The sequence below is a fragment of the Perca flavescens genome, chromosome 8 (genome assembly GCF_004354835.1).
Source record: "Perca flavescens isolate YP-PL-M2 chromosome 8, PFLA_1.0, whole genome shotgun sequence".
In the NCBI taxonomy this organism is placed as follows: Eukaryota; Metazoa; Chordata; class Actinopteri; order Perciformes; family Percidae; genus Perca; species Perca flavescens.
In genome coordinates this window covers 33427825-33454028 of record NC_041338.1, presented here as the reverse complement: position 1 = coordinate 33454028, position 26204 = coordinate 33427825, and the positions used below count along the sequence as shown (strand labels likewise).

The 26204-nt window shown below is 42.0% G+C and overlaps 1 protein-coding gene across 2 annotated transcripts in view; it reads right to left on the bottom strand.

Moving 5' to 3' along the window:
- grm8b (glutamate receptor, metabotropic 8b) overlaps positions 1–25731 on the bottom strand; it is a 157067-nt gene extending 131336 nt beyond the window's left edge. For both annotated transcript variants that reach the window (XM_028584871.1, XM_028584872.1), the window contains exons 1-2: positions 25384–25731; positions 20406–21221 (exon numbers count right to left, since the gene is read on the bottom strand). In XM_028584871.1, coding sequence (XP_028440672.1) covers positions 20406–20948 — 543 coding nt within the window. In that variant the 5' untranslated portion in view covers positions 20949–21221; positions 25384–25731. The remainder of the gene's footprint in view (positions 1–20405; positions 21222–25383) is intronic.
- Positions 25732–26204: the final 473 nt, after the last annotated feature.

Sequence of the window (26204 nt, the reverse complement as noted above, 5' to 3'; positions counted from 1 at the left end):
GGAGTTTGTGACTGTTAGATGCCGACCATTCCACGCAAATTCACGTCGGTGTTTATACCCGGTGTTGACAGCCCACCAAGCGCTAATGCTACCAATGCGTTAGCTGAACTGTACGGAGCCTATAATGTGTGTGCACTAAATGTTTCGTGTGTCGTTTTTTATGTATTTTAAATGTGTAACACCATGTGAGCCACGGTGAAAACGTTGTTACGTGTATATGGTTGAAATGACAATAAACCACATTTGAGTTGACTTGTCTCACTGTCTATTATGTCTGTAAACGGTAGGCGTAGCTTGGGAGTGGACTGTAAAGCAGCGAAGCAAGTGCATTCTGGGAGTTGTCGTCTTTCACCCACATGAGCCAAAAATACATTTGCGGGTTTTTCTCGGTCTAGAAGGCACCAACTTCTAAAAATTCACATTTCTACTACATGAATGACCCAATTAAATACATATTCATCGTTCCAGCGGTGAAAGAGAGTCTGTGAGGCTTTGCATCAAGCTAAATGCTAATTCTAACATGATGATGTTAAGCGGTAGATGCTAGATCGGATGTGCTAGACGTGTTGACGTCACAGGACGTGCCTCATGGCCCGCCCCATTTTTGCCTTATTCTGTCTCTGATTGGCTTACCCTGGTATTCTTACCCTAACCCTTCCCCACTCCTCATGCCTACACCTAACTACGTCGACACGTCTAGCAGATCTCATCTAGCATTTATCACGTTAAGCAGATGTAATGTTCACCATCTTAGTTTTGCATGTTAGCATGTTAACTTATGCCAGTTACCCGGCTAATTTCCTCTTTCCTCTCCTTGTTTCATTTTGTCTCTTCTTTCCTTGTTTCTTCCTTAACTTGTTTTTACTCTTAAGTCATATTGTTTCCTTCGCTCTCTCCTTTCTTTGTCTTCTCTTCTACTTTTGTCCTCTCCTTTCTCCTTACCTTGTTTTCTATCCTCTTTCATCTTTTTTTCTACTTTCCTTGCCTTGTTTACTTCCCTTACACCTCCCCTTGTTTTCTCTTCTCTCCTTGTCTCCTTTCATCTCTCCATTCTGTTTCCTTCGCTCTTTTCTCTTCATTTTTTTCCTCTTTCATTTCCTTCCATCACTCCTCTCCATGTGTTCTTTCCTTGTTCCTTTCCTTGTTGACTTCCCTTACACCTCAACTTGTTTTCTTTCCTCAGCTTGTTTCCATCCATATCTCCTCTCCTCGTTTCATTTTCTCTCTTCTCTCCTTGTCTTGTCTCCTTTCCTCTCTTCCCCTTGTTTTCTTTCCTTCCCTCAACCTTCCCTCTCCCTTCCCCTTGACCCCCTTCCTCTCTGTTGTCTGTATTTCATCAGATGAAGATAAAGAAATGGCATACGGCATAAAAAGCTGCTGACGGGGACAGAGAGACGTGACGGCCAGGCAGCAGAGAGGAAGAGACGAGCGTGGGAGTGCGCAGGAAACACAAATGAAGCATGAAGTGTGTACAGAGACAGGAGAAGAAGATGGCTCCTCCACCGAGGCGACAGCTCCTCCTCCGAACCGACTCATTCAGGCAAAAAACGATTTCCATCTGCAGCCCAATAAATGTCAGGTTACCGCCTGCGCTCAGCAGCGTCACTTCACGCTGTGAGTCAACCCGCCGCACATCCCAAACATGTCAGACAGGACGAGAGCGGGGCCTCGGGCTGACCCGGAAAACCAGGGAGCAGAGAGCACGACAAACAAACAACATGAAACTGCTGGCTCAGAGCCTCGGAGCAAGGCATCCCGCCTCCAAACTGCTGCGGGAGAATCACTCCCAGGCGACATTTACATAACCGTTAGGAGGTGACAGTGTGATTGTTTTTGACCTCACTTTTGGCACAGATTCATGCTTTTCACTTAATATTTCTGTCATCCTCATCTATGTTTTGCACTTCAGGGTGTTTTCAGACACATTCACAAACAGATTATTCAGGTATAATACATAAATATTTAGTGGGATTCAAAAGCGTAGTTGTTGTTGCTGTTTAAGTAACTTCTTTACACTGGGTTTTTGACATATTGCACGTCAAGTGGTCATCTGGTGGTGCCAAGTCCACCAACAAATGTAATGATGAGAACTGCTCTTTATAGGGCTCCTTCTGCTTGCAATATGCTCCCCATGAGAATCAGACTCTTTTAAAAAAAAAAAAGTTACTTCAACACCAATTAATGAATATCTGCAGTAAATGTGCTTATTGATTACTTTCAGTTACTGTTGTTTGTTTAATAAGGTGTCGTTTCACTAAGTCACTCTTTATTATATTCCGGGATGGGGAGAAAAACGTGCTCTGGTTGACTGGCATTCTTTAAGCCAATCACAATCGTCATGGTCGTGTCGGACGGAGCCACGGTGTCGCTTCTGCAAAACAGCCTTTTAAAGATTATTTTTTGGGGGCATTTTTAGGCCTTTATTTGACAGGACAGCTGAAGTCGTGAAAGGGGAGAGAGAAGGGGAATGACATGCAGCAAAGGGCCGCAGGTCGGAGTCCAACCCGGGCCCGCTGCGTCGAAGAGTAAACCTCTGTATATGGGCGGGACGGGAGATGTAGATCACTGAGCGGGTTCACACAAAACTAAGTGGTACTACGACAAACCTACGGCTAACTGAGACTTTCTTCGGTTGAAACATTTTCTCTTAAATTGATGAACATCATAGTTGTAATCCATGGCTCAATTCAAACGGGATCAAAAAATAATTTGCTTCTCTCCGTTCACTACCGCTCATATTTTTTCCGAGTTAAGGCCCCATGAGGTCCACCGGAAGGAGCGGGACTAAAGCTCTCTTTATACTAGTCTTAGTGTGAACAGCCCTTTAGGCTAGAGCAGGTCAAAGGTCAACATAACCCCCCCCCGCGGCTGCTGTGACTCACAGTGGAGGGTTTCTCCTCCCTGAACGTGTCCTGAACCAAATCCAAGAAAACAGTCTGAGGAGACCAGAGGAGGAGTGGGTGTGTGCGTGCGTATTCTTATTACGTAAGCAGACGCCTGTAGGCCTCCCCCGTCCACCAATCAGGAGCGGAGAAGTCCGTTAGTGATGCTCAGATTCACCGCAGCAAAGCGCGGGCAGCGAGACCATCCATCTGTGGGAAAACCCAAACAAGCTGCGCCTGGCGCTGCTGTCGAGATGAGACGATAACACTACTCAAGACGTTTACGATCGAGGGCTGAGAGAGATGAGGTCCCTCCTTATCTACACTGGAACCAGGGGACTGACATCTGGAGCGACAGTGAGCTTTTTTTAAATCAAATATATTCATTTCTGAATCAACAGAAACACACGAAAGGGATTGTAAAATCTAAATCTCCAGCCCAATTAGTTTATAAAAGTCTGGTGTCCTTTTAAGATTCAGATTTCAAGACAAAACTTGGTTTATCCAGAGGGAAATTGTCACTTTTCTTTTTATTTTACATTATAGCTGCTCTGTCTGCAGTGTTGGAAACAAAAAAGGACAGACACCTGATAACAGGGGAAAGAGGTGTAGAAAACCATGTTGTTTTCTTTTGTCCACCCCATGAAGATATGATGGAAGAAAATCTTTGAAAAGAGACAGGAAATGTTAATGTAACACGTGGTTTTAGGTAAGAGGACTTGTTGGATTGGGATCAGGCTTCGTATATGAAACACCTGCCAGCCAATCATAAAATTAGTACTTTCCATTAATAAAATCCTGCAGTGGTATGATCCAGTGGTGTAGTCTAATGTATTGTAGTCAAAGTCAAAGTGTGGGGTTATTTTGAGTGTTAAAGACTTCCTTTCCTGCATTCTGTTACACTTTTACGCACCAATTTATGATGGAAATACCTTTATTTACCCAATGAGAAGGAAAACACAGATGACATTCAAAATATATCAAGAAATATAATGGAATATAAAGCAGTAAGGGGGCTTTCACATCAGAGACCTGAGCCTGGATCGCAAAAGTTGACCCCAAAGCTACGAGGACGAAATAAAATTGGCAACTTATATTGGTCATAACCCTTGTGTTGACTTCGGGTCAAATTGATCCGTTTTCAATTTTTGTTTTATATCAGAAAATATGGGACGTAGAAATAAGCGCTGAACATGTAAAGAAGAAAAATTTTACAATTTAAAACGTTGGAAAAAGCAAAAACAAACTGTGTAAAAAAGGCGTCAAAAATGTTGAAGAAAAAAAAAAGGTTGACGGGAAAACAACACAAGGGTTAAATGTGCGGTGAAGGGAGGATACTGGCGTTAGTGTTGGCGGAGCATTTGGGCCCGGTGAGGTGCGGGGTCGATGAAAGATGAGAAAGGGCTCTCTGCATGTGGTTTTGGAAACAGAGTTCGGGGGGGGGGGGACACAACAACTGAACAGTTAAATAAAGGTGTAGGTAGAAAACCTTGTTTTAAGGGGTTCATGAAGATATGGAGGAATATCTTTGAAAAGAGACATTTCCTGTGCGCCTGAATAAAATATGTAATCATCTCTTGTGTGTGTAATAACATTTTCCTCTGTGATGAACGGAGTCTGTTGCTGATGACCTCTGACCTCTGACCTCCGCCACCGCTCGGCTGATGATGATCTGCAGCGGTCACGCTGACTCCGCAGCAGTCTGGAATTTCAGATTATCACCTCAGCGTTTTTACCAGCACATGGGTCAGATTTCTTCATCGGGTGGCAGAGCAACGACCTTTTTTTTTTATATCAAAATTATACCTTCAACACAGACAACATGGACCGAAAGCCGAATACTTTCACTGCGAGACTGCAAAGGTCTGATGAAAAGAGTTGTTCTACCAACAGTCCAAAACTCAAAAGATACTCGTAGTACTAGTTTTGGTTACACTTTACTTGAAGGTATCTACATAAGAGTGACATGACGCTGTCATGAACGGGTCATAAACATTATAAACAAGTCATAAACATTTATGACATAACGCTTCTTTTAGTAAGTGTTATTCGGTTTTTGTCATGACAAGTTAAGGTTAGGGTTATGGTTATGGTTAATGTGTTTCTTGACTGTCATGACAGTGTCATGTCACTCTTATGTAGATACCTTCAAGTAAAGCAAAGTTTCTTATAAATTAATGACTTAAAAGGTAGGGCTGGGTGTTGTTAAAAAATATTCAATACCGGTACCAATACAATACCAATACGGTGACTTTGATACAGTTTCCTAATCTATACTTTTTTTGAAAAAAAAAAAAAAAAAAGCTCCTACTACTATGTGCGTAACGTAGAGTTTTTACTGCATGTCTCTATGACGTGTAGCGCTAAACAGCCAATCACAAGCATTATTAGATCTTGGTAGAAGCATGCTGTATTCTGATTGGCTCCCTGATGATGAGATTTACTCCTTAGGGAATGAAATTGGGTTTTGAATGAGGTATAGTAAGCAATGTTAAATCAACAGTTTTTTCTAAAACGTTTTTGTCACTATTTCAACGCTTTCTCAAATTCATGGTCAATAAACCTAATTTAAATGACATTATACCAAATCTTTGAGTTAAAAAAAGCAGAAATTATGAATTATTTTGACTATTAGCTAAATCAGCAAAATTTTATAGAAATAATCAGTTTTTTCAAATGTTGTATGAGTTCCATACAACGTACATCCAGGTTATTTTTGGGCAATTTGGTTGAAAGAAACCCATATTTCTTAAAACCGGTTCAAATTTGACCTGAGGACAACACAAGGGTTAAACCAATGTTTTGGATCAATTTGCAGTTGATAAACGAATCAACAAGATATTAAATTATGATTTCAGCTCTAATCAGAGCTGTTTCAATAAAGTCTAAGGGGCCAAGTCAAACCTAGTGTCAGTGGTGTAGAGGCTACGCCCAAGCTTTAAGCCCCTGACATGCTGTAACACGGGATTTTAGGGGATGCACTTTTTCAATCAACTTTCTCAATTAAAGTCCAGGTCCTATGTGCAGTTAAAACAAGTAGTTCCCAGATGATATTTTGTTATATTGTACCCAACCACAGCTAACAATTCCAACAATACTGAAGGTATTTCATCTATTTGGCACTTTCTCTGGGTACAAATTAAACTGGAACAAAAGTGAGCTACTACCAATACGAGTTGAGCATCGAGAATGGCTCAGTCAGTTTCAGTTCCGAGTTACATCAGACAGTCAAATTTACCTGAAGCCACTTGGTGACCACTATGGTCACCAAGAAGTACAGTGATCTTCATAAAGCTAACTTCCCTACCTTAAACAAGCTTCAATGCAATATCCAATTCTGGAAAACAATCCCAATTTCTTTGATGGGTAGAATCAATGCCATTAAAATGTTTTTTCTGCCTCAAATTCTTTATCTTTCCCAAAATTTACCTATATACCTTACTAAATCATTTTTTAGGAAACTGGACTCTGTCATTCCCTTTATATGGAATTATAAATCTCAAAGAATTAAAAAGGATCATGTCTGCAAGCACAGGGCCAATGGGGGGCTTGCATTCCCTAACTTTATATTGTATTATTGAGCCAATGGAGTACGCTCTGTTGCTCATTGGTTGATGACAGATGACACCCAGTTGCCATATGATGTGCTAGAGATGGAACTGGAGGGCATATTCTATTAGGGCAGTTATATTGTCACCTGTGCCACTCAATAGAACATGCTTTAAGCATAATCCTATCATTTAAGACACAATAAGGATATGGAAACAACTGAGAAAGCATTTCAAGCTCAGTGTGTTGTCATTTTTGCTACCTATTGCAGCAAATCCCTCCTTTACCCCCTCCACTTTGGATGGGACCTTTAATATCTGGAAGCCAATGGGGATCGGAAATGTTGGCGACCTTAGTGTAGGACGGAAGTTTGCATCTTTCCAGCAACTTCAGGAGAAACATAACCTGCCTAAGAATATTTTTTTCAGATATCTTCAAATTAGAGACTATGTCAGAGCTCATCTTCCCAATTTCAACAAGGCAAAGCCAAATAAGTTAGAGGCCTTGCTAAGTCACGCCACATCATTTCTCAAATATATGAGACTTTACAAGGCATGTTTCTACCAGATATGGACCGTTTAAAAGAAGAATGGGAAAAGGAACTAGATGTCTCAATACTACCAAATGTTTGGGAGGAGAGTTTGGAGTATATCCATGACTGTTCCATTAATGCTCGACATTGCTTAATACAGTTTAAAATTCTTCACAGACTTCACTATTCTAAAGCAAAATTGCTTAAAATATTTCCAGAAATCTCACCTCTCTGTGAGAAATGTGAATGCATGGACGCTACCTTACTTCATAGCTATGCCCCATGTCCCAAATTGCAAGACTTCTGGTGCAACATATTTCATTTTCTCTCTATGATCTTGGAAGTCCAGATAGAGCCTGAACCTGTTTTAATAGTTCTGGGTGTATCTGAAGAGTTAAGGAAATTAAGAGTAGCACAACAGCGTCTTCTGGCATATGGTGTTATAATTGCGAAACTTATCTTACTCTTTTGGAAAAAGAAAGAGGTGCCCTCCTTCAAGCACTGGCTGACAGAACTGACCGATACTCTACACATGGAGAGAATTACATTCTAAGGGTGCACGATTCAGAAAATGTCACGATTCAATATCAATTTTTAGGCTCAAGATTCGATTCAAAATCGATTTTCGATTCAATAATAATAAAAAAGATTCACAGTATGTAAATTTAGTTACTTTTCCCATGTGACTGCAGTAGACATACAATAAAAAATAAACATTTAATTAAAAAGGACAAGCTTAGGCACTTTGATAAAGTTTGGCTTCCCTTGGACTCTTATCTTGACAGAGAAGGCCATTAAGACACGAGTAAGAATACACTCCTGGGGTGGGAGGGGTGGGTAACTGAAGAAAGGGATCTTGAGAAGGGGTTAAAGGGGTGATAGAACGATTATATTATAGGGTATTTCACACTGTTCCTTAAGGTCTCCTAATGGAAACAAAAAACATACATATATGTATTTTTTTTGTTGTTATAATCATTCTTAAAGAAACATGTAAATGCCATGCAAACTTCATTGTTGAATGAAAATGTTTCACAATAAACAAAATGTAGTTCCATTTATTTCCACTACAGCTTCATGGTTTTTCAACTAACGGTGACTGTGGCGTGTATGGGTCTGTGAGTTGGTGTGTGTGTGTGGTCTGTAGTGGTGTCTGTGCTTCCGGGTAGAACACCTGACTAAACAAAGATTGGTCCCTATTTATCCCCTGAGGGTTAATTGGTTCCTACAAGTGGTGATAAGTACAGTCATTTATCGTTATCATATAAAAACATGTCAGAGTCAAGTCTCTAGTCACTTGAAAAAAGCCAGAGGCAGGTTTGAAGTCATTTAAGGAAAGACTTAGCCACTTAGTTATTTTAAAGTCGAGTCTCAAGTCACTGGAAACAAGTCGGAGTCCAGTTTCTCATTTGAGATTATTCCAAGTCAAATTTTAAGTCATCAGAAAAGTCCAAGTCATGTCTCAAGTCACTGAAAACATTCACGACAAGTCATTTACAACAGATCAGATTTGAGTCTCCAGTCATTTGGGGAACACACACACACACACACACACACACACACACACACACACAGTGGGTTATTGAAAACTGGATGGATTACAAATCGAGGCCATCAAAATGAGCATAAAGCACAAAAAGCTTCATTAACACAGACAGCCAGACAGCTTCAGACAGCTTAACGAGGTCGTTATTATCAGTCGCACTAATGAATTGCCGCTACAATGAGCAAATTCCCCTCGATTAAATTCCATTATCCACCCTCTCCCTCCATCCTCTTTTTCTCTCGGAGAGAAATTACATTTGGTAGCCAACAACAGAGCTATCAGGTAATCGAGACAGATCAGCCGGCGCACGCCTCCAGCTTACACTCATTTTTTAAGAGAAGGTGGAGCATTTTTCACCCCCACATTCATTTAGAGCATACATATGATATGAAGTTATTGATTGGACGTGATGCTGCTGCTCAGGCATGAGATGTTCAGGTCATACTGTCGGTTTACAGGTCTGATTGGCCGTCGTGTGATTGACTGAGGGACCTGCAGTGACATCACCTGGCACTAGATGAGATTAGGTCAAGATCAGGATTTTGGTTCAGAAAGAGATGTTTCAAGTGTCATGGCATTTAAGACCAAGTGGGGGAAAAAAGTTGAGTCGTCTTGGGTCATTGCAGACAAGTTTTATGTTATTTGAGACTGAGTCCAAGTCTGAGATAAAGAAACTGGAATGTTGGCACAGGTTCCCTAGAGGGAATTCCTCTAGAGTCAAGTCCAAAAACAAATCTGAGCCACATCTGAGATAAAGAAGTTACTTAGAGTGAAGTCTCACACAATTTCAGAAAAGTTTTATGTAATTTGAGACAAATCTGAGATGTTGATTGTTTAGGACTCTTGTAATTGCTCATTATATACAGTTTTCTTCTTTTCCTTAGGTGAGATTCCTTCTATAAGCCACTAGGGGTTTTCTTAATCTAACCTGCACAATCTTTATTTTATATTACTTTATTTCCTTCTGTTACTGTTGTCTTGATTTCATTGTGCAAAAAATAAACAAACTGGAATCTAGTTTTAAGTTACCAGAGGAAAGTCTCACGCAATCTAAGTCACATTTCAAGGCTCAAGCAAATAAGTTTATGATGAGTCCAAGTCAAAAAAATATTAATTAGTCTCCTGTAATTTGAAACAAGGCTTGACTCCAGTGACTTGAGCACTGGAGTAAAGTGCCATTTAAGACAAGTCTGAGTCAAGTCATTTGAGATGTTGTATGTTTTATGTTATTTGAGTCAAGTCATTAAGCCAAGTCTCCCATTATTTAAAACAATAAGTTCAAGTCAAGTCTCTTGTCGTATGAGACTAGTTTTATGTCCCATGCGTACACATACAAGTCAAGTCTTGTGTCACTGAAGAGAAGTCTAAATTAAGATTTAAATCATTTGAGACGAGTCCAGGTCAAGTCGCTAGACTTTGGATACAAGTCTGTGTCAAGTCTCAGGTAATTAGGACTTTACTCAAGTCGTTGGGTCAATCAAGACTGATTTGAGATCAGCGTCGAGTTGCAATCCTTTTGGAATAACACCTATTAAAAAGCACCAAACCTGGTCTAATTTTCCCAACTTTTCGTCGATGCATCAACTTATCAGAAATGCAGCAATTTTTACACATTTGCTCCACAGAGTGGTTCATCCCAGCTACTGTACCTCGACTACTTCTTCTGTCTGTACAACGACGCTTTACGAGGCACTTTACAAGGGTTTATAAAATTGACGCGCCTCCATTAGAGCTACTAAAAAGAGCAGCGGACTGCAGACAGTCAATATTTGAGTGTATATTAAGAGTGTATATTCATGGCCCTCTCTGCTTCCCTTTTGTCCCACATAATGATGTGTTTATTCCCTCTTGCGAACCATCTGCTGCTTGTTATCAAAGAGTGGTGTGATTTTTAGGAGGCGGCACTTCAGAGAGTGAAAACCACCCTCTACATTCACACGTCTTCAAACTGTGCAAAGATCAGCTGCCTGAAAACTAGATGAAACAAGCCCTGGAGGGCTTTCTGAAGCTTCTCAGCCTCGCACTACAAGACTCACAGTGAAGATTTTCTCGTTTGGTATCATCAAGCATGATAATAATGTCCGTTTGGTTTCTACTGATCTTCATCGCCCAATTCTGTCAAATCAGAGGAAATCAGAGAAAAAAAAAAAAAAAAACAGAAACAAGATGATACAGAGCCGCAGGAGGCAACAAATGCTTCTTACTGAGAAGTCTTTCAAGCATGGAGGAATTACTGGGAATGCTTTGCAGCTGGCACCAATATCTGACGAGTACATAAACATTGTATATGTTGTCGGTTATTGTTGGGGTTTTTTATTCAGTGGTGGAATGCAACTAATGGCCCTGACACACCAAACCGATAATCGGCCGTTGGACAGTCTGGCGATGTCAGTGACTCGAGTCTGTTTCGGTGTGTTCCGTGCCATTGTTCCTCGGAGGAGCTGTCTGCCTTCATTTTGGCCGACCTGACTTAATGGGTCGGAGGGTGGGCAGTTGGATGAGTGATGAATGCCTCTCAAAATCTGACAAATCTTTGAAACTGACCTTTGTCGATCTGAAAGAATCTGAAATGAAGACAGATTCAGCAACTGCACGGCCTATTTCTCGCTTAAAATGTTTTCAGAAACACGTTTCAGTGAACTATTTCCGTAAAATACGAGATCGTATTTCGAACAAGCCGCCATTACTAATCGGCTGGAAAAGCCAGACGCGTTGTCATTTCCGGTTTTCATTTTTTGTATTATGTCTCGCGCACGCGCAGAACGTACGCTCAAGACGGCGTTGCTTCGGTGTGTTCTGTAATGTTCTTAAATAAAACTCAGACACAGCAAAGTGGCTTTCAGACTCTTTAGTGAACTTCTAAATTTCCGTTGCGATCATTTACATTTTCCGTTCCACCATCTTTGTCTTCCTGACCCCTTCCTCGCCTCTGCAGTCTCAACACAACAAAATGAAACTAAAGCGCCCCCCTGTGGACTCAACAAACAAATGTCTGCATACAACCTGAGACACATCACGTATGGGAATAACATCATAACGTCCCATGTTATAAATCATAAACATTACATGTTCCAAGGCACTTTTTTGGACCTCGGGGAGCCGACTGATCAGTCCGACTGCCTTTTCTGCCGACGGCTTAAGACTACGTTTACACGCCAGCGGTCTGGCTAAAAACGGAAAGGTTTTGATATATGATCTTATAGAATATGATGCATTTCCATAAAATCAAGGAGGACGCATCCTTAAACATCTACAGCAGTAAAATGCAAAATAGACAATTAGGCAGCAGGAATATTAATCCAGAATCATCAGATAGAAGAGGAAAACACTGAGAGGGAACATTATACTGCACAATGACTACTTTTAGTAACGCTGATAATACTTTTACTTCAATAAAAGGTTTTGAATGCAGGAGACTTAACTTATAGTGGAGTATTTTTACAGTGTGGTATTAGTTCTTTTACTTCAGTAAATTATCTGAATCTCTCTCCCTCTTGGAGAGGGGCCACTGAGAAGTGGAGCAACGCTGAAAGAGGAGAGCTGCAACGTCACATTTTCTGAGTTGAAAGTGAAAGGTTGTCTGAGTGACAGCAGAGCTGCAGTCGAGACAAGTCTCCAGCAGCTTTTTCTCAATAATAGCAGAATCTCTGCCAAACACTGGCGAGTACACTGCCTTACACTCACACTCACTAAATTTTCTGTCAGAGTTGAGTTCAAACCAGAATCTGTAACCATATAAAGAATATTACACCAAGGAATGTGTCGTTTTAGATAAAAACAGAGCGGAGGTAAAAACCAAACCACAGTGACTTAACTCCGGCTAGTTAAGGTTAGACAGAATACAGGGACAGCTAGCATTAGCTTGTTGACTGAGGTCCATCGGTGGCCTTGGGGTTGCTCTGAACATATTCAGACAACAAGATACATGATGTTGTTCCTCTGAAAGAAGAATATGAAGGAAAGAAGGCCGAGCTGGGAAGGACAGAGGCTGATATTCAGCAGATGAGACGACTGAAGATTCAGGAGATCAAACACTCAGTGGAGCTCAGTGAGGAAGATGCAGACAGAGAGATAGCAGATGGTGTTCAGGTCTTCACCGCTCTGAAGGAGTCTGTTGAGAGAAGCCAGGCCGAGCTCATCGACACGATCAAAGAGAAGCAGAGAAAGTCAAAGAAACAGGCTGAAGGCTTCATCAAAGGGCTGTAATATGAAATCTCTGAGTTGAAGAAGAGAAGCACTGAGGTGGAGCAGCTCTCACAGTCTGAAGACCACCTCCACGTCCTCCGCTTGAACGCTGCTCCACCCACCAAGGACTGCACAGAAGTCAGCGTCCGTCCACCTTCATATAAATATAATAATCTTCGTTTCGACGTATAAAGCCGTGCAGATTTTGAACAGCTTACCCGGAGACTGAAGGTAGGACACATTCAGAAACCGTATCTCACTCAAAACAGCATGGATGGGTTTTTTCCAAGTTTGTATGCATGTGGAAGAACATGAGACACAAAATAACACCCCAAATCCCAGAAAAAAAGTGTTTGTTTTTTTCATAATATGGGCACTTTAAGGAAAGAATCTGAATACTTCCTCGGCCTCTCAGTATAACACAATACCACCGATGATACTGACTGACAGTGATATTGTTCTTTGTCTATGGTTTGAGGCGGCCGTTCCTCCCTCTGACAGTTTATATGGAACGATGTAGGAAGAAGGTTCCCTCTGTTTTCATTCCTCCCTCTGTCATTTTCTCACCTCTTTCCATCACCTCATTTTTTTCCATTTGGTGTTTTTTGGCTGAGCCTGCAGCGAGCTCATAAACAGAGACGCTGTGGCTTCTGTCTCTCCCACGCAGAGATGGAAATATAATGCAGCAGCGTGAGCCGCTGTCGCAGCAGAGCATCCTCCTGGAGAGCGAGGCCAGGCTCCCACTGCGTGATACGGTGTGAAAATGGATGTGCAAATATTATGCAAATGCGCCGAGAGGATATCACAGTTTCAGATGAAGCATCTCACCTCTGACACCTGCCGTTTTATTAACGGCAAAACTCCTGTGAATCAAGACAGGACAGATACTGATGATTTATCTGTTAATAGAGCCGGGACATTTCAGGGATATTGGGACCTTACTAGGGCAAAATTAACAACATAACAAGTTGATGCAAACAATTATTATTTTTTGACGCACCGTTTAAGCCCGCGCGTTCCGTGACTTGGAAGTTTGGTCACCAAAATGACTGCGTTTTGAATAAGATCATGGTTTGAATTAAAACACTACCAAGTAAAGAACACTCATTTCCTGGGTGAAAGTCTTTTGTTTTCCCGGGAAAGCGAACGCCGCTCCCCAGCTTCAAAGTGCTGGGTTTCATGACCCCGACCTCCTCCCTATGCGGTCCGGAGCATTATACAGCTGCAGTCAACGTGGTGCATACAGCAAAAAATAAGTTGAATACATATACAAATTCAGTTCATGAGAACAGCCTGGGATTGGAATACGTTTCATCCCACTGGAGTTTGCATTCAGAATTATTTAATTTGATGTAATGGTGAGTCTTGAGTTTAAGGAGTTCACCGAGTGACATGTTTGCATTACATTATCTTAAAGTGCTCATATTATGCTCATTTTCACATTCATAATTGTATTTAGAGGTTATATCAGAATAGGTTTACATGGTTTAATTAAAAAAAATATATATATATTTTTGTTGTACTAGGTAAGGACTACTAGCCAGTCAGAAGCAGAGTATAAGGGCGTGTCCTGCTATCAGCCAAGCGAACATTATAACGTGTGTTACTAAGTGATTCACGTTGGTCTCTGAAGTAAAGGCTGGACTACAGTAGAGCTGTTTGGAGCAGTTTGTGAACAGTGTTTTCTGTTGGAGATGGTAAGTAGCCTGGAAAGCCAGAACCAAATCCGAAAGGTTAAGGGTCTGGCACTGAGTAATGAAAATGGCTCGGGTGGACTTTGGGCTTTTTCACTTTGTGAACCTATAACGTGCACAAAATATATAAGATAATAAAGGAAAGGGGAAATAGCCAAAAAGCATAATATGAGCGCTTTAACTGAGAACTGGGGCTGGGTATTGTTAAAAAATATTCAATACCGGTACCAATACCGTGACTTTGATACCGGTAACTAAACAATACCTTTTTCAATACCAATTTTATAAAACAAAAAGAAATTACAACATTACACAGAAATCCTTTTTATTTATTTTTCAGCTCCAACTGAGTGTTCCCTGCGTGTCTCTGCGACGTGCAACGTTAAACGGCCAATCGCAAGCATTATTAGATCTTGGTAGAATGCTGCGTGCTTATTGGCTCACTGACGCCGATGAGACTCATCCCTTAGGGATTTAAATTGGGTATTGAATGAGGAGGCATTTTTTCGATACTCAATACTTAAGAGGCAATTCGGTCGGTCCCTAAAAAGTACTGAATTCGGAACCCAGCCCTTTGGAAAATGGACTATAAACCAAGTCTGCAGTCAGTCCCTGTTACCTGTCAGAGTGTCTGCTGCAGCTGAAAGGTTGTGACAGCGGTGAGGGACAGCAGGGTGAGAAAACCTCTGCATCAGCTAAATCTGGTTAACACCCCTTCTCCCCCTCCCATCTCCAGCTAATTTTAGATAAGTGATGGTATTGGGCATTTTTCTGTCCTCATTACGCAGGCTGGGCTCTAACACATACACATGAATCAAAGAGCTCATCATCGCTAATTTAACGCAGTGGAATTGTTTTTTCTGCCGTGCATAGCAACACCGAAACACACCGCCTCCAGAGAGTTTGTCTGCATGAGCCGAAAGACGATAAGGCAACAGCTGGGATCAACTTGTTTACATCGACGACAAACACCCGTGTGAAAAGGCTTTCTATGCTGCATCCAGCTCAGGGGGAGGATGAAGCTGATGAAGAGCCAGAGACATGTTTCCTCCACCACTGAGTGACATTTTCGGGCTGCCTGTCAGTTCTCCCTCAAGTCAAACCCACAAAGGACTCTTGACTCAAACCATTGAGATATACACACTTCTGAAATGAAAACTGAGGACATTTCCAGTTGGGTGGTCAATATATCATTTAAATATACAATGTTATTATCTATGAAATAAAAAATAAAAAAGAGGCTATTCAGGTTTCAACAAGCACAGCCACACACACGGTCTGTTTTTAACAAACAGTTAAAAGTGGGACCGGCTTAAGCAGGGGACAGGCCACCAAAAACAGGGACTGTACCCACAAAAAGAGGACATCTGAACACCCTATTGTAACTAAGGCTGTGTATTGGCAGGAATTTGGCGATACGATACGCATCACGATACATGGGTCAGGATTCAATATATTGCAATATATTTCGATACTGTGCGTATGGCGATATATTGGGATTTTTTAAAAGTATACATTGTAGAAAAACTAATATTTAAAAAAAGACATGATGTGCATAACAGTCAAACTATTTTACTTTAGGTAAACAATTCAGTACACAGAAAATCAAACTGCCAGTTTGGGATTGTGGTTCACAGGCTCTTAGTGAGCTAATGTTTATATGCTAAAGTAGGCCAAAGTTCAGCCATAGCTACGTTGTTAGCTTCTATCAAAAAGTCAAGCACTGCTAGGCCCTGTTAGCCAAGGATACTAGTGATGTGTCTCAGCATAGCCATCTAGCGGTAGGGGGTTTAAACACAACATAAACCACTGTCTTATATGAATATTTTTGAACGTTTAAAAAAAAAAAAAAAATCGATATTGCCTTTTTGAAAATCAATGCAGTATTGCAAAATAAAATATTGCGATAGTCAAGTGTATTGATTTTTTTCTTACACCCCTAATTGTAACTGTATCTTTTTATTTTATTATTTTTTTACCTGAACTGACCAGAGAAGGTCCACACACACACACACACACAAAGAAAAAACAACCCACTAATTAGGGCTGCACAATTAATCTCAACTGTATCGAAATCGCAATATGGACTAGTGCAATATCCCTTATTAAGGGCAAAATATGTGTCTAACCATTCTGAATTAAGTATTGTGGTGCTAGAGAGACGTCCTGGCCTACAAATCCTATCCTACAGACTAAAGAAAAAAATCTTTGTTTGGTACAGATCCTCGCAAAAAAAAATAAAAATAAAAATAAAATCACACTATAATAATTTTAATTTCTTTCTTTTTCAATGAAACTGATACAAAAACGATAATTCCCTCCAATATCGTGAATCATATCGCAATATCAGTCAAAATAATCGTAATGAGATATTTTCCTCATATCGTGCAGCACTACTCACTAACTTTGGTTACTCCATCACGAAGTAAAGGTCGTCACAAGTCCGATTCAAATCGTTCATTCACTTCAGTACAGTTCAAAGATGCGTAGTCGCTGCCGGTGTAAAAGATCTTTATCGTCAAAAATGTTTTGGAAGTCCGTACTTGTGAGTTATCTGAGCTACGAGTTAAACGTACAATATGTAACTTTCTGCCGCTAGGGGTCTCTCAACCAAAACAATGGACGGTAAAACTGGACTTTTGATGACGTTGGGAAGTTGCGTGGAATTATGGGAGTTTTTAGTGTTAAACACCTTCGCTGCCAGTTACAAAGCATCAGTTCACGTACGAGTTTACCCATTCAAGTTTATTCACGTTACGTTTAGTAACGTTTATTCATGTTATTGTAATAAAATAGCTGCAGTTTCCCCAACATAATTATGTTTTTTTTTTTGTTGTAGCTGACCAGTTAGCTAGTGAGCCAGCAAGCTAACAGTAGCCAGCAGCTAAAACACAAAATATTTCACATATCAATGTCACCTTTTGGACGGTTTCAACACCGGGGCGGACGGGGTTTGTTGTAACACTTTTCGGCAGACACACCGGTAGCGCTACAGAGATGTAGCTAGCTACCGCTATGGATGTTGCCGCTGTTGTGACTCGGGGCTGGGTCTGATATAGTCTGTTTCCCGACGTTTAATTAAACTGCCGTTAGCGTCGTAAGCACCAGGCACTGGAGATAAGTTCTGGCCGGGGGGTTGCTGTAATGGAAGTAGCTGTCTGATAGCTGACTGGGGGCTAACGGTAACTAGCTAGCTATATGTCCCGGGGCTGTTGTCAGCTGTCATACCGACTGAGTCTCTCTGCGCCGGGGGAGTGAGGCAGACAGACTTGGGTGTGCTACTTTGGCTAAATTAGCATTAGATTAATCGTCTATCTATACAGCTAACGTTAACGTTACTAGTGAAGTTATTCGTGGGTTAGCTCAGTCCTGTTAGCTGTGGTCGAAACAGTCATACTAAAAATAACTTTATTAGCGTGTTGAACGATGTTGTAACCTCATAATGTTACCCACAAAACATTAGCATCAACGTTAGCACATTGTAGTAACGTCAAGCTGGTATCAATATTGAACTTTCAAAATAGATAAGGTCTCTGTTGTATTACTGTGATAAAAAGTGGGATGTAATTAATCACAAAATGATGCTGTATGGCAAAACAAAAAGCAGTATTACGGTTTTATATTTTTTTTTTCTGTGACATTGTATGATTTACAATTACTCCTGAACGTATCATCTTGGTACCAGTGTTCTGACGGAAGTTAGAGTAACTGGAGGGTGAAAGGTTATATGACGCCACTGACGGGCGACTAAAGGAAACGTGCCGTGTCTGAAAATAAAATAACAGATTTCTCTGGGTTTGACATTTGGTGGAAACATTTGGGATAGTGTAAGAACACAACTCATAAAAATATATAACATAGCTATGGTAATTTTTAGACATTTTAAAGCAGAAATGTTACATATTGTACCTTAAACTGAGAAAAAGGTCACGGTGCTTTCTCACAAATAACCGCAGACACGCCGTTCAAATCCACTCAAAAGAAAACCTGGTCACCTCTTCTTTCGCTCTCAGGATGCTTCAGGATATTTAAATCCACTCGACACAAGATTTATCCAGACCGTTAAAACAACCAGCTCACGTTAATAGCACACCTGTCTGTCTGTCTTTAATTAAAGCTTCCATTTTCTTCAACCACATCTGCTGAAGAAGACGGACATGAAGACGAAGACGTGGTGAGATTAGAAAGTAGAGTTTTTACATTAATTACAATCCCTGAGTGAGGAGTGCGCCATCTGGAGTCTGAAAAGCTCTTCAACCAGATTCTCTTCCTGTTCAGTATCAGTGTGTGAGTCGCATTACTGAAGAGCGCACGAGTTGCACTTTTTTTAACTGCATTTATCAACGCATCAACCCTGCTAGTGACAAAACCTTGAGGAGACACGACATACCAGCTCACCTGCTCGATCCTCCAGGTTCTCGTTTTCTTTTTCGACTCTAGGCTCTACTGTCCTGATCAACTCTCAGGTGCTATGTTGTCAGTTTGCAGCTGCTAAGATATGTGTGATATGAAGACGAGACGTGTGTGACTCGAACATCTCCCATTTACCAACAAAACGTGCAGCGAAAGACCGTGCAGAACATTTCAGACCGTCCCGCCAACCTGCATACATTTTAACATCAATGTACGCTGGAACGTTTATTCACTCTAATGTCGCTGAAGATGCTGCCGTTTCAATCCTGTCGGCTCTCTGCAGCGGGCGTGGCTGACGAGCGCGCGCACACACAAACACACACGGTGGATGCAGGAAAAACCGGAGATGAGATGACACGGTGACCTAAATCAGGCATTTTGGGCCGCAACAATCTTAAAAAAAAGGCAGCGAAATCCTGGAGGGACTGGTTAAAACGCGACAGATAAGAAGAGGCATTGCAACAATGTTTGCAAATATACACTGTAACGCTGGCTGTACAGATTACACAGACGCAGACCGCTACGATAGACTGACACACACACATTGTTAAAATCATACGCTGGACACTATGTTAGTCTTTCTACGTGGGTTTAGTTACTGATCGGTTAAAGTTAAAGACCACGTTGGCTATCTAATCGCTGACAACCGGGACAATTTCATAGTGGTTGGTGTAAACCGGGACATTTTAGCGTCCCGACAGGCTTTTGTCGGGACTCGGGACACTCGTGTGTGTGTGTGTGTGTGTGTGTGTGTGTGTGTGTGTGTGTGTGTGTGTGTGTGTGTCTGTCTGTCTGTGTGTGAGAAAGCGCTTTCTTAGGAGTTCTTAGGCTCCTCGAAACTAATTTGATACTGTGATTAAACTTGTTTTAATGCCTTTGTTTTAAAGTCCTTTCAAAATGTATTGCTGTGAGGTCTTGTTTTAACCCTGGAATGTTAAATCTCCCGTCTGCACAACACTTTTTACCCTTGGGTACTACTAAAGAAACCTTGAACCTTGAACATTTCGACTTCTCTGGTCCAACAAGAGTAGAAAAATCAGAGAGACAACAGTATGGTTGGGCATCGAGAACCGATTCCTACTTGGAATCGTTTCAAAAATTACGATGCCAGTAGAATCGTTTCTTTATTGGAATCGTTTGGAGGATTTGGTTTCAAATCTGATCATGGGTTCCAAATTTAATATGCGCAAGTTTTGGTTTCCGTAGCGGCCAGGCTTGTTGTGTTGCAGCCATGGAGTACAGTAAGCAGCGCTCTAGTCTGGCTTTATTTTACATTGAAAAGGTTGTAAAACTGCAAACCACCATTGAATCAAAATAAAACTTTCCTCTTATTTGTGAAAATAGGCATGTGACCTGTTTCAACTCCACCCCTCAAAGAATCCGAATCGAGAATCAATAAGAACCGGAATCGAAAGGAAGAATCGGAATTGGAATCAGAATCGTTAATTTCCAAACGATGCCCAACCCTAGACAACAGAGACATAAAGAACCACAAAGTATTTTTGCAGTCGTTTCTCCGTTAGTTTCTCAGATGTTGACAACAATGCGTTGCAGAACAGAAGCCAGCACACAGATTCAAACTTCACCTGTTGGCGTCCTCTTACCTTGAACAGTCGCAGGATGTTGGCCACCATGATCGACACGGAGCTGGCCGACGCGCCGATGACGCCCACCACTTTGTCCGGCTTGGCGAAGATAGGCGGGTCTCCGTTGGCGCAGCGGACGTCGGAGCCGTCCCTCTCGATGAGCGCCTGGACGAAGGTGAGCGACTGCTCCAGGGCGTAGGTGTCTCGCGAACACGTGTCCAGGATGCGCGCCCCGAGCGTCACGTTGGGCAGCAGCTCCGGGTCCTTGTTGATGAGATCTATGGCGAACAGCATGGCCTCCAGCCGGTGGATGCCCTTCTCCTTCTTCAGCTCGCCGCAGGGGATGCCCCTCTCGCCGCGAGAGTGCACGGGGAACAAGCCGCCCAGGATAATGTCGCCATCCAGCCGGATGGAGTGGCCGTACTCCTGCAGGGGCAGCTGGGAGTCCGCCAACACGGCCGGCTTCTGGCCGGCTGAGCCTAGCAGCCAGGAGATCTTCAGCGTCAGCAGGAAGAGGACGCAGTGTCCCGTGACACTCGGGGGCTTCGAGCCCCTCGCCATTTTCCGGTAAGTCGAGCTGCAGGGAAAGGTAGCAGGGATATATGATCGCAGAATCAACAGGCGGGCGCAGGCGGTGCAGAGGGTGGGGCGAGCCAGACCATGGAGTCCCCCGTCACCCAGGGCAGGGTCAACCACGGCGGGTGGTCCCACCTACGAACGCTGACCACGGAGTTTTCCTGCGGTACGGGTTCCTGTGTCGGGCATAGCTGTCTGCAGAGAAAGAGGCGGAGCTTCGGAGTCTCAGGGGTTCCAGTTTCACATTCTTCCTGACACCTGTTGGACATTCAGACAGAGGAGGAAACCATCAAAACGTGATCATCAAACCAGAGAGTCTGAACACAGGTTCACTGCAGGGATGAAGACTCAAAGGTGAATTATACTAGCTGCATCCAAGGTGGCGCGCGCCATCGTGACGTCAAAATGACGTAATATCCTGCTGGCGCTTTGTCAATAACCTAGCTTGGAAATAAGGAACTCTGCCTTCCGAGTGAATCTTTCCACACACCTCGCCGTATTACAATCTTGAATATTTGTGGCTGTATGCACAAATTAATTTATCAAATTAAGAATTTGTAATAAGACAAATTAACAGTAGTGGCCCATAGGGGTCCGTCACTGACAACCAGTATGTATTGTATCATATATCGACTGTCGGGATATTTTCTCTTACATGATTACAAAGTTTGGCATTTCTAATGAAAATTTGGTTTATTTCTATTGAAAGTATTCTACTGGTTGTATCTTGTTGGTTTAATCCAGTGGTTCCCAACTTCTTTGGTCTAAGTCCCCCCCCCCCCCCTCCCCCACAGCCCTTTCAGATGACCACATGTACCCCTTCATCGATTCCCAATGTCTGTTCTAAATATACAACTTTTCATTATACAAAAGTGGATATTGTTTTTAATGGAATTAAATTGTCAATATTTAGGTTGGTTTGGTCAGCAAACATGCTACTACTACTACTACTTGGGTGAAGCTGAATGTTTCAACTGTTTATCCATTATTTTTTATTTATTTATTTCTACTATGTATTCATTGCCTTTAGCTACTTGTTTATAGTTCTTTGCTAGCTTGCTAACACTTTTTATCAAACACTCTTGCATAACTGCAACATCTAGTGTTCAGGTATTACAGCTGATATTCTATTTCTTTTTATGTTTATGTTTCCTGGCTCCATGTATTGAGGCATCCACCAAGACACTAAAGATGGCCTCTTATACTTATAGGAAGTGGAACAGACCAACTGTCTTTGATCAGGAGGGGGGGTCCACCACCTGGAATCCTTGTTAAATCTGATTGTTTTGAACCCCAAATGTTGATCATAGTTAAGAGACAGGTGTAAATACCTTTTGCTTTAAGTTTTTGTGATAGATGTGTGCAATAAAGGTCTGCATGGTGTTTATGAAATCCGTAATGTTTTTCAGAAATGCTGCAGTAAAATAATAAATGCAGGTTCACTGTGGGCTCATTTGTTTTAACTTCATATGAACCACAATGCATGTTGGAGATTCACAAATTGAATATTAAGTGTATGTATTACTAGGTATCAGGTGAAAATGTTGTTTTAGTGTACATCGCCGTGCTTTTGGCCATGCTAGCTATAGCTAAATCCACCACTTTGGTTTGAATTTTGACTTAAATATCATTATCATAATTTGTTTTAACTTCATATGAAGTGCGGTCACAGCAGCTCCATCCTCTTTTTGTATTATCGGACCTGCTCAGCTGACATTTCATGAAAGCCCTCCATTTTAAAATTTTTAATTGGTGTATACCCACTTTAATCGGTCCCGTAGCTAGCCAATAACTGTGCAAATATGTCGGGAGGTGCCCGGCTCGATGCTCAGAACGTCAGGGCCCAGCCTCCGAGGCCGTAACTGAAAAAACTTCCAAACCTCTCCACCTGAATGAAGCACCAGTTAGATTTGAACCTTTGGACGTCATCCGTCATGTCGTATTCTTAATTTGAAAACAATATAGTGAAACATTGCGTTTTACAAGCTTTGGAGCTTTAGTATCATCAGCCCATCATTAATCGTAACAATATGACATAAACACAGGGCACTGGCGCCATTTTGAGTGGCCTCAAATCAGGTCCTCGAAATTAAACAATAAAATGTTCCCGGCCTCAAGAACACTCTCTGATCTGACTCCCCAATAAGCAGGACGACCTCCTGAAACTGTTAATTAATGTGGGGATGGGGGGTTACAATCCCCTCAATAATCAAAACTGGGCTTTTTCTGAAGTTTTTGGCGCTTTTTGGGCGCTTTCTTTGGAATTTTTTTGAATTTTTTTTTTTTTTTTTTTTCAAAACGCCTTTAAATGTTATTGCTGCTTTATCAAATGTTTTTTCTACAATTTTCCGATTAGATTTTTTTGTCGCTTTTTTTCAACACATGCAGACATGTCCAACGACCACCCTAGGTAGTTGGAGATCTCTAGCCCACCTGATACCACCGGATTCACCACTAACATCAACTTATTACCGCTAGTTTTACACTTTTTTTGGAATTCATAATCAATAAACCTCATTTATGTGAAATTATACCTAATTGAGTTAAAAACATTCTGAAACTATTAACTATTTTGGCAAATAGTTACGATTTAGTGGCTAATCACAGACTGTCACGGTTTGGTCAGGATACTGTTTAGAAAGCGAGAGATTTCATAGTTTTTTTTTAAATGCTATAAAAATTGAATCAAACACCCAAAATTCAATGAAAGTAGTGAACTGATCCTACATTTCTTATGCGGAAACTTTGAAAACGGGTCAAATTTTTCTTGGGCTGTAGGTTTAGGCACAAAAACAACTCAGGGGATCAGGGATCCATATTTAGGAAAATCTGTACTGCCACTTTCCCACCTCAAGACCTGGTAGCATTTCAGGGAACAACGCTGTGTTGTAAATGGAAGCTGTAACATTGCAGGGACAAGCACATACAGGCTTACGTCCGTTTTATGAAAGACGCTTTCACATGGAGCGAGTCAACCTATCACAAGACTCAGCTGATGGCGTATTTGAATCAGCTCACTGCGATGTTTCTGATTCACGTAGATCACGAAAAAAAAGCATTACTTGTCTCTCGCAAACTTGTTGAATAGAAACACATTACAGGAACATTCGGTCGGAGTAGAGCCGCTGCTTCTTTGTGTTGAAAGGAGCCAAGCTGAGGGGGTTCGTTGACTTAATGTTAATATCTCAATATATTCTTGTAATCAAATCATAAATTCTATATTTTTCCAAATGAGTTGAGCTACACTTAAATCTGTCTCCGCGTACCCCCTGGCAACTGCAGAAGTACCCCTGGTTGGGAATGACTGAGCTAAGGGACCCTGGGGACAAAAACTAGATTATGCTTAAAAAGAAATCAAAGTTGACTGTTGGAAACAAACAGCTATCTTATATCTTATATTGAGGTTTTAAAGTCTGATGTGCTGGTGACCCATCCTTCTCCCTGACTTCTGGATTTAACTGGAGCCAAAGAAAAACAGCAACAAATCTGTGTTTGGAGGACTTGTACACAAGGCTGGGGTCCACATACTTTTGGCCATGTAGTGTATTTAAACAGATGGTTAAATTGTGAGTTTCTTTCTATCGGAGCTTCTTAATAGACTATACATCTTTCTCTCTCCCTCTCCCTCTCTCTCTCTTAAATATAAATCACACACACACACACACACACACACACACACACACAGCGTTTCACTATCTTTGTGGGGACCCGTCATTGACATAGTGCATTCCCTAGTCCCTTACCCTAACCATCACAACTAAATGCCTAACCTTAACCCTTACCATAATTTAATGATATCCCACATATAACTTGTGAGGTCCATTATTTTGGCCCCACAAAGCTGTCGGGACCCCACAAGTATACTAGACTCCCTGTTGGACCCCACGAATATCGTTAAACTAGAACACACACACACACACACACACACACACACACACACACACACACACACACACACACACAATCACTGTGGCAAACACAGCTGTAATCTATGCCTCGCGCACACCCTCCACATTTACACATCCACCCGCATAAGTGCGCACGAACAAATCAGCAGGAGCTCAAGTTGCATTCCAGCCGAGTCAGCTGATATCAAACAATGAATCTGATCTGAAACCAGAGGAAACACACACAGCAATGAGTAACCAATTTGCTACTGATCGGCACATTACTGATTGACCTATTGATTGATTGATTGAATAGGTGGATTTACAACAACAATCGAGAATGTCGCAGTGAAAACTCATATCTCCAACATGGTCCCATCCCAAGACACCAAGAATAACACGGATCAATATTTGAACGATCTTCAGGCATCCTCTTTAATTGAACACTGATTGATTGATTGATTGATTAATTGATTGATTGATGGGGCTATATCCTGTAGGCTACATTCTGTTTAAATGATGTGTCCAGATACCTTTCCTCTCCGCAGCAGGAGCAGGTGTTTCCTCTCTCGGTGTCACAGGTCAGACAAATGGTTTTCTGTCTTCAGCGGTTTGTCACATCACACCAAACACTTTCATCTAAATTCCTCCGCGGGGGTCTCGATCTCCTGCATCTGCCTCCATCAACCCAAAAAAAAAAAAAAAAAAAAAAAAAGAGATATAAAAGAAAAACGAAATCCAAATCCACTCGTTTCTTCTGTAACCGCAGTGACAGAGCACAGCTGCTCCTGATCTCGATGCTGAACGAGAGGCGGTAAATTCCTCTAAACGAGCAGGTTTGTGACGCCCCGGATCACCTGCAGGGACTGGTGTCGGTTCGACTGCCCCCACCCGCCCCCCTTTTCCCGCTCCTGACGCACCGGAGCCCGGGTTCTCAGATCAGCGTGTCGGACTGGAGAGACCTCTCCACGTCGGGGTCCAGTGGTCCTATGGCTGTTTCTGTCTCGCTTTCTCGCAGCTCTCTTCGAAGTGCGCGGTGCGGCGCGGCTGTCCTGCGTCACAGGAAACACGGGGAGGCTCTCATGTCACACCCGCCAGGGTCCGGGTCCAGACTGATGGGAGTCCGAGGGTCGCATCAAGTGTCCCCCGCTCACACAGCTGCTCTCAGCCCTGACAACGGAGGCTTAAAGGGGAGGGGAGAGGTGGTGGGACGGGACGGGACGGGCTAACATGACCCCGGTCCTGATGGAGAGAAGAGTGCGTAGGACCAAACTGGCTCGTGCAGTAACAGATGAAGTTAACGAGCTTCATAGTGCAGCCGCGTGAGAGGCGAAGCGACAGAGGCGGAGGCAGG